The following is a 12,051-nucleotide window of genomic DNA, read 5'->3' as shown; positions in this document are numbered from 1 at the left end:
TTTTTTTGGGGGATATACCTGTTTATTATACTGAAAAAGCAACACTATTTGATTTCATGTAAAATAAATATTTCCCAATTTCTAAACACTTACAACTTAAATCATTTTTAGGTTAGATTCCATTATAGGAAAACTGCTAGAAACAAATACATTCATCACAGCATATTCCCCACAGAGAATCTAAATCAAACATCGAGCCGCTCAGTCCCAGTCACTGATGGTCATTTCAAATAGTCATTAGTAGTCCAGCTCTGAAGCTAAAGGGTTATAGTGGAGGACAAAACACTTTTCACACGAGGGATGATATAAGTAACACTAAGACTAGCACATCTAGGGTACAAAGGGTTAAACTAGCAAGAGTATATCTAACTGTTGTGATACAGAAAACACACAATACTGAAAACAAAAACAGGTCTTTGGAATATAGAGATGGCAGCAATTTAATAGGAAAAAATAAAACATTGAAACCAAATCTACATGTCAGTGCCAGCCAGTGATGAACAGCCAAACCAATAACCTGCAGATATTTATAAATAACGGCATGAAGGAATCAGTGCAGTGCTCTGAGTGAACACAAAGGTTTTACAAAACCTTCTGAACATTGGAGAAAATACTACAAATAACTCTTCTTCTCAAACACCAGTTAGAAGCATTGTTTTCTAGAGGAAAGCCTGAGTTTCAAGGGTGATCTTTGCCTCCTGTAGTTAAATTGCTCTCATTTTAAATTTGAGTCACAATTTTGAGCACTGGAAGGTAGCTTGGCTGCCATCTAGCTCAATCCATATGTGAAAAGTTTTAATTAATCTAAACCATGCTGCTGTTTGAGAAAAGTAGGTTCATAGTTATTTTAATATGTCAACCAGTGAATTTTTCCCTATCCCCAAAAGACATTATAATATACACAAATTTCATAAAATTGTAAGACAAGACTTTCTCTCGGTTAACAAAGAGCTATCTCCTACATAGCACTGTGCAAATAATACCTCTGAATATGGTCGTTCACTGACCTAAGGGTAGGGAAAGCAGTAAGACTGGTTACGAGTCTTGTGTAGCAGGAAGAAAGACTTCAACAGCCCAATTAAGAGAGCAACATCAGTGAGGACCACTGGTCACCCAACTGAATGGGAGGGTGACAACTGAATTAGGCTGTTTTAGGTTGGAAGCCAAAAATGGGAGCACCTGAAGGATGGCTGAAGAGGGTGGGGGCAGCAATATGGGTTATAGAAAGCTTGAACGCTGTAATGGAAAAAGGGGAAAAAACACTTAAAAATGCTCCGCTAATGTTTTTACTGATTGCTGTCTATGTAGCTGAGGATTTCACTCATTAGATTAAAACTCAACTTCAAGGAGTAACTTTCATAAAGTGGCCCATTCTTTGTATTTTAATATCAAAGTTCTTCATTTCACTTTTCCCTGACCTAACCCTAAGTTAACTCACTCATTCATTCAGATGCTAGGATGAACCTAAATGGAGAGTTCCATGTGCAAAAGTCTATCCTCTCATCTTAGGACAATCTTTCTATTTCCCTTCCAGACATGAAGATGGAAGGGTATCAGCCTTATAATGAAATTAAGTGGGGTATTTTGTTGTTGTTGTTGTTTGACACACAAGTCTTTTCTTTTGTTTGTTTGGGCTTTTTCTGTTTTTTGTTTTTCTTTCCTTAGGAAATGCTAGTACCACCAAAAATCTCACACAAAGGCAAATGAGAAGAAAATTGGAGTGTTTGCTAGTGGTCCCCCAAAGTGAACAATTATCTTGATTCAGGTTTATGGTGCAGGTTTAGATAATAAATATGGTTGTTACTTTATGGCAAATCACACCGTCAAAATGACTTTGGTAGCTTAAAATATGCCCTTCAAGCAGCAGCATCGTTTCAGTCTATTATGTTGTCAAGTCTGTTAAGTTCCACTGGTGTTGACCTGGCAAGTGGTTCATTCTGTCTCTGGTTTGTTTTTCATAAAGAACAGGCACAGTTGTAGCTACTGTGCAAAAGGCCAAGGTTGAGAACCTTCTTGACTAATGTAGCAAAGATCAAAACTGCATAGTATAGAAGCACCACTACCAAGTACAAAAGAAGCAAAGACAGCTAAATGTGGAGAAAGAAAGAAAGGCTGGACTCGGGAAGATACGAAAAAAGAATCCTCTGAAAGGGTCCAAAGTTACATTCATACTTAGATCTTTTGGTCATCAAACTTGAAAATCCCTGATAAAGTCGAATCCAAATCAGCCTTCACTATTTACTGACAGTCATCAATTGATATTCTCTTTTAAGATCACAAAGTAGGTATAGGGTGCATGGGAAACATTGAAAAAACATACAATCTTAAGTGCATAGAGTGTTTGAAAAACACCCAAACTATTCCCACATTTCAAATCTGATATCTTGAAAAAGATCACTTCCATTTGCTCCTGGAGGCAGCCTTGTTCATTTGGGCCAACTGTACAAACAAGGTTTCAGTTTAAAAATTTATACTCAGCAGAAAGAACAATGATCACAAATGCACACAACACTGAAAGAAATTGTAAAGACCACAGTAAAGCGAGCAAAGGGAATTTCTGTTTTTTACACCAAATTCTCCACAGCACGAGGTAATATCGCTCACATTACGAAGGGAGAGCCTGCTTTGTTTCTATTTTTTCTTTTTTTTTCCAGAGAGATCAGATTTGTCCTCTGCATACAATGAAGAAAAAACTCCAGTAACACTGAGATAACAGACTGTAAAATATACATCAATCACTACCAGGAAAGTACACACGCTCTTCATAATCATTGTTCACAATTAAATAGCTAAATGATGCGATTCTTAGGATCAAGCTCGAGACCCCATTATAACAACCCATCTAGATTCTTATGGACCGTTTGATTTTCTTTGCCATCGTTGGAATCTCCTGGAGGTGTGTACTGAACTTGATATTCCTGAAGGATTTTAAACACATCATGGTGTCCAAAGTGCAAGGCTTCATCCATGGGGGTGTTATTCCACCTGTAACAAATAGCACATCTGTGACTGGAGTGCTCAGTGAATGGAAACTCTTGTCAGTCATCTGCTTCATAGACAAGCCATCTAATACACAAAGTTACAAAGCCTATTCCTCTCCATAGCCCTGTGAGGTAGGCCGTATATGTATGCTCTCCTCACCCCCTTCTTCTATAAGATGGATAATGGAGGTCAAAGAGTGAAGGGGCTTGCCCATCAAGTGTTAGAACTAGGTCCTGAACCCAAATCTTCTGACTTGGTCTAGTGTTCTCTCTGTTACACTTTGGATAACCATGTGCTCTGATTTATGATTTGTGTGGATGAAAATTAACAAGGGAAATTCAGAAAAGGCCTTTAAATCCAAAAGGTGATTCTTGAAGATGAATTTTTATTCTGCAATTACTTTTCCAAGTCACTTTGCAAAGCAGACTTTATAAAGAAAGGTTGCTAAAGGGAGATGGCATAATGAAGACTTTAACAGTCTGAAAAGTTTAGTGAAGAAGCCAAGGCATCTCTTTCAATTATTTCTTTTTGAAGGGAATGTTTAAAGATGATTGATACAGCTCATACAGACTTATATGTATAAATATATGTGGTGACATACATACATATATGTACAGACAATAGGTATGGATCCACAAAGCACTCCATAGTGTACATATATTATACAAATGTAAAGATTTATAGATAGATGTCCACAAAGCCTTTAAGCACCCTTAGGTTACACTCAAAGACACCCTGTGCCCTCCTCCCCCACAACTGGGCTACACCAATATAGCTAGGTAATAGTGTTAACTACAGAACTCAAATTTTAATCTCCTAACAAAGGGGTGGAAGTTCCAGTCACTGACTTTCAGTCTCACTTCCTTCATCCACCCATTCACACTAGAGAGTTACTACACCTCCCCTCCATCCTCTTCAGTCATCTGCTGATTCATTCAGAGATTCTGAAGGGGTTTTTAAATTTTTATTTTAAAGGATAAAGTTTAAGACTGAGGGGCAAAGATCACTGTGTTCCTAACCAGATAATTTGCATTTTAAAGAATGCTAAAGGTGAGGTCACTCAAATGAGTTAAGTGTAGATTCATGATGATGATACTAATGATGGCAGCTGACAGTTACTCTTGAAAATCAGCTGAGCCTTGCTCCCACTTCTGTTTCTGTGTGTGCATTTTTTTCTCTCTTTGGGATGAGTGCCATCCCTTTCTACATATTAAAAACCTATTTATTTATGAAAAGTAGCTAGAAAAGTCAGAATGGTATATTTGAAAACATATCTAAAGCCCTGGGCTCAAATATTACCACGGATACTAATTAGCTCTGTGATTTGGGGCAAGTCATTCAAAGTCTTTAAGATTCCATTTCCTCATCTATAAAATAGTAATGATACTAGCAGCATTACCTACCTCACAAGGTGATTGTGAGGATGCTTTGTAAACCTTAAGGTATTATATAAATGTCAGTAACGCAGTGAATAAATAGCTAAACCCTGAATACCAACATTAAGTGACATTCCAGATTTACGTTCCCCACATCCAACTTTGGGTTCTTGAGTCAAAACTGGAGCACACCTGGAAAACTGGGTGAGATCTGTGGTCATCCAGGCTGCCAGGGAATCCTCCCGAACAAGAAAGGTTTAGAGTACACCAAAATAAATCTAAATTAAGATGCCCCTAAACCTGGGCCTGGTCCATGGCTGCTAATGAAGCTACTTCCTTCCAAAAGCAGAGTTCCATTATCTATCTTTGGTGTGCTCACAAAGACTCAAGTGTTAGAATGCCCAAGGGACTGTTAAAGGTACCATACAATGAATGAAAGTACACAGTTTTACGTGGATTAACTAGCACTCAAGCAGTACAGCATTTTAGAGAAAGCCCTGTCCAAAAGGGACAAGAGACTCAACTTTGTGATTAACTAGCTAGGAATCCTTTGGAAAACTGCTTCATCACTTGAGGCTGCCATCTTACTTGTTACCCAGTGGTTCAAAGCCTCCATTCTGGTCAAACAAATTCTATTTATTCATTCTTGCCCCTCTTCCATATAAATCATTTCTCTTGCTTAGAATGTCTTCTTTCTTCCCTTGTTCCAAATCATACTTATCCTTTTGTTCAAAACTGAACTCTTCCATAAAGGCCTTCCCAGCATCCCACCATCCAGCCTCAAGACTTCCAAGATCTCTCATTTATATAGTTCTGTACCATTAATTATTTGTGCATTTGCTCATATGCATCTCTTCTAAGTGCATTTATATAAGTGTTCACATGTTTATCTTTTTTCCCTCATTAGGTTTGTAAGGTCCTTGAGGTCAAGGAACCAGTCTTCTGTTTCCACAACACTCACTATTGTGTTCTACACAAAGAGGATGCTAAACACTGACTGGCTAAGCAGCCTGAAAAATCCAAATACCTATATAGTCTTCCTAAAAAAGAATTTGGGTGTTGGGAATAATAGGGGGGGGGGAGGAAGGGGAACAAAGAAAAATTCAAAGTAGACACTACACATCAGAAACAAGAAACTTGTCGACTATGAGACCAGCTGGAAAATACAACATGGTTGCAGGTATGAGTGTCCATTTACAAAGCACCACCACTTAACAACGGACAATAAACCATCACCAGTATAATGAAAGGGACCTTCATATTTACAAGGGAGAGGCTGAAGTAAACTGCTCACCTGTCCTTGGGGAAAGGATTCACTTTGCAGGCTTCCAACAAAAATTTAACTACTTCCACATGACCTGTAACCCCAAAACAAAAAGAGCCAGGCCTTAGGATCTACCGGAAAGCTAATGTAAAGACAAATAATTAGAGGTGTAGTCGTTGGTACCTTCTGCAGCTGCGACATGTAACGCAGTTCGAGAATCATAGTCCCGCTGTTCCATATCCATAGCCGACAAAGCAAATCTGAAAATTCACAAGCATAGTCGTTCATTAAATTAGTTCACCTGTGACATTTGCAAAAGTAGTCTAGTATATCAAGAGCTTGCTGCCCTACCTACAAATCTCCTGAAAAGCTTCTTACCCAAACTTTTCTCTTTAATTCTGTTGGCTAGCTAAATTGGGCAGATGCCTTCTATAATGACGTACATGGAAACCAAGATACTGGACAACTAGTTCACATGCATATTGGGGGAATTTACCTTGCTTCTCTCTGTTAGCTTGCTTGACTGGCATAGGGGTATAAACACTGAGCACCTCACAAGATAATTACACTTCATTATGATAAGTACTCAGAGATCTGAAGAATGGAAGCACAACAGGCACCTTCAAGTCTCTGGAGGACAAGAAATCAACACCAAAAAATCTCCCTCATTCAAAAACCAAAAACAAACAAAAACCTTGCTAACTCTACATTTTAAAATCTGCAGTCTAAACAGTAGTGAATCAGAGATTTCAAAAACATCAGTGGAAATTAAATGCAAGTATTTTTCCTTTTGAAAGGCCTAAACAGATGATGGCAGTAAGATCCACTGACTTTGGGGTCCAAAGGAACGGGGTTCACACCCAGACGCTGCTATTTTACTACCTGTATGACCTTAAAGGTTCCTTTCCATCTATTAATGATGGGCTTTCCAAGGGTACACAAAGCTGAAGTAGTCAGCTGCCAACACAGCATTTTAGGGGCACCGAAAGGCTCTACTTGTATAGAAACACCTTGCCCACTTTTTTGCCACTATTATAAGAGCCATTCTTTGTTGGACAACAAGGGTTCTGGGAAACAGATCTATCTCCAGAAAGCCATTGTTAAGACGTGACTTGGGTGAGGAAATGACTTGGGTACATCAGTATCCGTAAATGTAGTTTATTAGATTATCCTCAGTATACAAAGAGCAGGTCCCCAGAGGGAAAAAAAATAAGCTACATAAGTTTTTATGGATCAAAAGAGATGGGAAAAACCCAAGAGTAAAACTGGGTGTCATCTAGGGGCAACAGTTGTTAAGTGGGACATTGGAAGAATATGGCTAACATAAGCTTTGCCCCCTTAGAAATTCTTCCTGCGGCCTTTCTATCCAAGTTGAGAAATTAAGAAGTGACTTCTGGCTTTCCTTAAAATGGCCACTTATTAAGAATTAAGCTGCATATGTGTATCAACCAGACTTTCTCTAGCCAGCCTCTCCCAACCTTTTTTTAACTGACCTTCGTAGGGCTGACACATCTCCAGTATATGCAGCAAACAAGAGGTTTATCACTGACTTCACCTGTGAAGAAGATAAATTTCAGGGGTCAGCTAAAGATAAAAAGCAGGGTATATGGCTGCTGTCCGTAAATTATACATATTTTAAATATATAGCAGTTGCACCAAATTAAAAAGGAAACTGACTTGTTTGCCCCATTCCTACCGTTTTGTGCTAATTACAAGTCACAGAATACAGGTCTGCACAGCCTGTTCTTCCTCTTTAAAGCATAAGAAAGGTCAATTAACATACTAAGAATCAAAAGGAAACATAAGATGGAAACAACAAACACTGGCAACAAATCATAAGAATTAAAAAAAAAGACTGTAGAAATCCTTATGCTATAAAAATATGGTAGGATGAAAGAGGAGGAAAATAAAGTTTGGGCTACTTCTTGTGCATCATGATATCTCTTAAATATTTAACAATTCAGAAAATGGTTGAAAGAAAATGGCTCACCCCCTCCTATTAAAGATGGATGCTGAACACCACCCTGTAGGAGTACCTCTGGTCCAATACCCTGCCAGAAATCACCACCATCACTAGAACCATTAGCTCCTTTTGGAATTGTAACCAAAAAAGAAATTCACCTTAAATTTTCCCCACAAACAGATGGGAAGTGGCTGCAAGTATCATGTTTGGTTCTGTGCTTAAGGTGTAGGACTGCCTCTGTTGAAGGGGTTGAGGTAGTTCCTAAGTGCCAGGAAACAGAACTCTGATGAATGGATAATGTCTGGTTTGAGATGATCAAGGGCAAAACAGAGGGGAAACACTGCTTCCCACCATCACTACTCCTATTCCAACTCCAAGAAAAATGTGGGCCACTAATTCAGTTCTGAGAGTAGAGCATCTATTTCGCAGCTATATGCAGTATTTATATAGTTAAAAGTGATACAAACAAAAAACTTTAGCAACCTGTTGTTCTCTGTGAATTTAGCATCCATGTAGACAACCCTTCTAACCCCACAGTCCTGTACTCTCCTCACTCCATTGACCGTTAGTACCACCTGCCATGTTCATTTGAGCATTTATCAGACACACATTCTAAGGAAACCAAGGCCCAAGGTGCCAGGTGTTGGGGATACAAAATGACAAAAATGAAACAGGTCATGCTCATTGGGACTTTCCATTCTGTTGGGGGCCAACAACATGTACATTTGTTAAGATCACAAAGTATATATTTCAGAAATGGGAAGAATGCACTAACAGCTGGGCAGGGGTATGGAGAACCAGGAAAGGCCTTATGTAGGAGGCGGCATCCAAGGAAACAGGGGATTCATAGAAGAGGGAGTGTGTTTCACATATAGAGGACTGCCAATGCAAAGGTACAGGAGATGAACACATTGTTCAGGGACCAGCAAGGACAGTTGGCTGAAATAGTGTGATAAAAAAAAAATCAGTCTGGAAAGACAGATTGAAGTCAAATTGTGAGGGTTTAAATGCCAACAAGAATGATGGGAATGGAAAGGGAAGAGAAGAAGTATTTATTAAGCACCTACTTTGTGGTGTGCCAGGCAAACATGCTAGGAGCTCTCTACAAATATGATGTCATCTGACCCTCACAATTACCCTGGAAGGTAGGTGCTGTTATTATCCCCATTCTACAGCTAAAGAAACTGAAGCACAGTGGTTAAGTAACACAGCTAGTATGTGTTTGAAATCAGGTCTTCCTGATTCCAGGCCTGGGGCCCACTGGGCCACCTGGCTGCCTTAAAAATGCAAAGCTGCTTCTGGAAGGGATATGATCAAACCTGTGTTTTTGGAATGTTAATGTGACACATGCATTGAGAATGAATAGCCACCCATCCTCCATCACTAAGAACCCCTCCAAACCATCATCTCTTTTCCTGCCATCTCTCACTTGAGCTAACCATTTCTCCCCTTCACAAGTAGGTAGTGTGATTTCCCAATTCATTCAGGCCCATTAGCTAGGATGGGGAAGAATCTGAAATGAGAACTTCTCCAAGGTTTCCTGTCACTCTGCCCTACCTCGATTCCACGGTCCACCTTCATAAACATCATCAGAATACCTCACCTCCTTAACTTCTACCCTACCCTGGTCATCCCCCTGTACTGTGTCTACTCTTGAATTCCAGACCAGAAGAATTGGTAGAAAGTCAATTAATTACTTGATCAATCAATATTTATTAAATGCCTACAATGTGCCAGGCTCTGTGCTAAGTCATGGACACAATGCTGTTTTGGTTCACTATAAATTCATGCTGGTTAATAAACTGGATTCTCTGTACTGGCTATCCAATTCTTTTCTTCATTTCTGCTTTATTCCCTTCACTCTTCACCCCTTTTCTCCACTTTCTGTCCACTAAATCAACAGATTTAGAGCTCTTTAATGAGGGATTTTAACAGGTCATTTAGTCCAATCCCCTTGCTTTACAAATGAGGAAAGGAAGAATTAAGGAAGATAGGTCACTTGCCTAAAATCACACAGGGAATAACAGGGGCAGGATTTGAACCCAGGCTCTCTGACTTCAAATCCAGCACTCTCTCCTGATGACCTCACCCTCAACTTTAACGAGCCTAAAATTACACCAGTTTTCTCTCCTCCAATATAAATACCTCCATCTTCTTTCTTCCATCCTAGAGGAAGTAATAACCCTCTTCCTTCCTAAGGCTATAACTTTAACTCAATCCTATCTGGCTTGACACTGTCATCTCAATTATCTCCCTCTAATCTCCCACATCCAATTCTCTACTGGCTCCATCACTTGCTTTCATACATCTCCCTTATTTCGAAGGGAAAAAAAGCAAACCAAAAATCCTTTGAATGATTCTATTTCTTCTAATTTCTCCATTCATTGTCAATTTTCTCAAATCAGAGTCACTTTAGTCTTAACTCTCTACAGACAAGAGTTCCCTATCCTGAAACTATATTGTCAAAGGACACTGGAGACCTAGTAATACCCAAAACTTAAGGCCTGTTATCAATAGCTCTCCTCCTCCCCATTTCAATTTTAGGACAAAAAAATGAATATGAGCAAAATGTGGAAGGGTGCAAGCTACACCACTGGGATGAGGGTAATGGCAGCTGATACTTCCAAAGTACTCTCACCTTTGAACTTAATCCTTACAATGGAGGTAGCAACATTCTTTCTAGACATTCCAGCTTAAAACTGGGAAGTAATTTTTCATTCTTCCCATTTCTTTTATCCTTAATTACTGATCAAGTCCCAGCAATGCCTTCACAATACCTCTTGTAGGTATACCTCCCATCCTTTCCTGTTCCCACTACCACCATCCTAATATGACCTATGTCACTGCATATGGACCCCGAACCCTTGCCCTTCTCTTTCTAATTCATCCTATAAAATGTACACCATGGCTTGATAATCAAAACATTACTTTGAGCCTTGCATTACCCCACTCCCTGCTTTCCCGGAAGGCCTCGCCAGTCATCTTAACCATCTTAACCCCCTCCAGTACTGAAACTGCTGCTTAACTCAGTTTTTGCTCCTGGAAGGCATTCTTTATATCCCACTCATCATCTCTGTAAGTTTCTACAAGTGCCTTTCCTTGACCACCACTTCCCCTACGTATGTTTTCTCCCTCTATCAAAATGCAGTTTTCTTGTTTTCACTTTTCTATCTGTATTCTGCTTGGAACACAGTAATAATAACTGGGGCACAGGGTGGTCCTTTTCAATCTATTCATTGATTCATATCAATTTCCACTATAATCTCTTGTTCCAGCTATAAATCTATGATAAATATTTGTTGAACAGACAAAAGAATTGGATTCTAGTTCTAGCTATACTGACTAGCTCTGTGACCCAGAGTCAAAATCACTGGACTCTCTGGACTAGTACCTCTACCTCTAATATGAAGGAGGCCAGAGGTAGGGTTGGACTAGAGGAGTTCCTTGCAACTAAACCATTTTAGGAATCTGAGATTAGACAATCTTGAGGGTATCTTAGCGCCCCCAAATTCTCTCCATCTCCCGTTATTTCAACACTTTGTTTAGTTCAATGTAGGAACACAGGCTCCACTTGTGTCATTTTTACCATATGGTGACTAGGATCAAGTTTAACTTCTAACATTATTATTGAACTATAAAATCTACTTTGAGGGACAAGCTATTTCAGTTCAATAAACAAGTATTAATTATCTGCTTTCTATACACAAGAAGGCACAGGGCTAAGAGATAGGAATCCAAAGCCAAACATACAATGCTCACTGCCCTTAAAGTGCTTCCATTCTAACAACAAAGCTAAAAGGACTTTTAACAAAGATTGTTATGGCAGCTAGGTGACACGATAGAATGCCAGGTCTGAAGTCAGGAAGGCTCATCTTCATGAGTTCAAATCTAGCCTCAGACACTTACTAGCTGTGTGACCCTGGGCAAGTCACTTAGTACCCTGTTTGCCTCAGTTTCCTCATCTGTAAAATGAGCTGGGGAAGGAAATGGCAACCACTCCAGTATCTGTCAAGAAAAACCCAAATGGGGTCATGAGGAGTCAAACCATGATTAATTCAATTATTCATTCACTTGGCTGATTTGGACAGTAGTTCTTTGAACCTCGATTTCCTCATCCGTAAAACTAGGGGTTTGGACTAGATGACTTCTAAATTTACTTCTGGTTCAACAAAATTAGGTATGAAGTAAATAGATTAGAACAAAGTCCCTTGAGGGCAGAGGCTGTTTTTTACCTTTCCTTGTACCCCTCAACGCATACTAGTGTTTGACATATATGACAGTAAGCACTTGTTATGGTTGTTAATTTTTAATTATGTTAATACTTATAAACTGACAAAAGTGATTTCATAAAGGATAAAAAGCCAAGGATTGGATTGAGCCTGCATTTTCATTAGGAACATCCAGATGAAGGAACTCATTTAATAACGTAGGCCTGCACCTTCTCTATATTTATTTAGTCTATGGCC

The 12,051-nt window shown here is 39.2% G+C and overlaps 1 protein-coding gene across 2 annotated transcripts in view; it reads right to left on the bottom strand.

Annotated features, from left to right (window-relative positions):
- Positions 1 to 12,051, bottom strand: part of GLS (glutaminase) — an 80,255-nt gene continuing 68,204 nt past the window's right edge. Inside the window, exons 15-18 of one of the 2 annotated variants that reach the window (XM_072612693.1) lie at positions 7,116 to 7,177; positions 5,806 to 5,882; positions 5,653 to 5,716; positions 1 to 2,985 (exon numbers count right to left, since the gene is read on the bottom strand). In XM_072612693.1, coding sequence (XP_072468794.1) covers positions 2,829 to 2,985; positions 5,653 to 5,716; positions 5,806 to 5,882; positions 7,116 to 7,177 — 360 coding nt within the window. In that variant the 3' untranslated portion in view covers positions 1 to 2,828. The remainder of the gene's footprint in view (positions 2,986 to 5,652; positions 5,717 to 5,805; positions 5,883 to 7,115; positions 7,178 to 12,051) is intronic. The other variant, XM_072612694.1, reaches the window with a different exon arrangement.

Source organism: Notamacropus eugenii, chromosome 5, assembly GCF_028372415.1.
Source record: "Notamacropus eugenii isolate mMacEug1 chromosome 5, mMacEug1.pri_v2, whole genome shotgun sequence".
NCBI classification, from domain to species: Eukaryota; Metazoa; Chordata; class Mammalia; order Diprotodontia; family Macropodidae; genus Notamacropus; species Notamacropus eugenii.
Note: the sequence above shows the minus strand (reverse complement) of the source record. Positions and strands in the feature narration are given on the sequence as shown.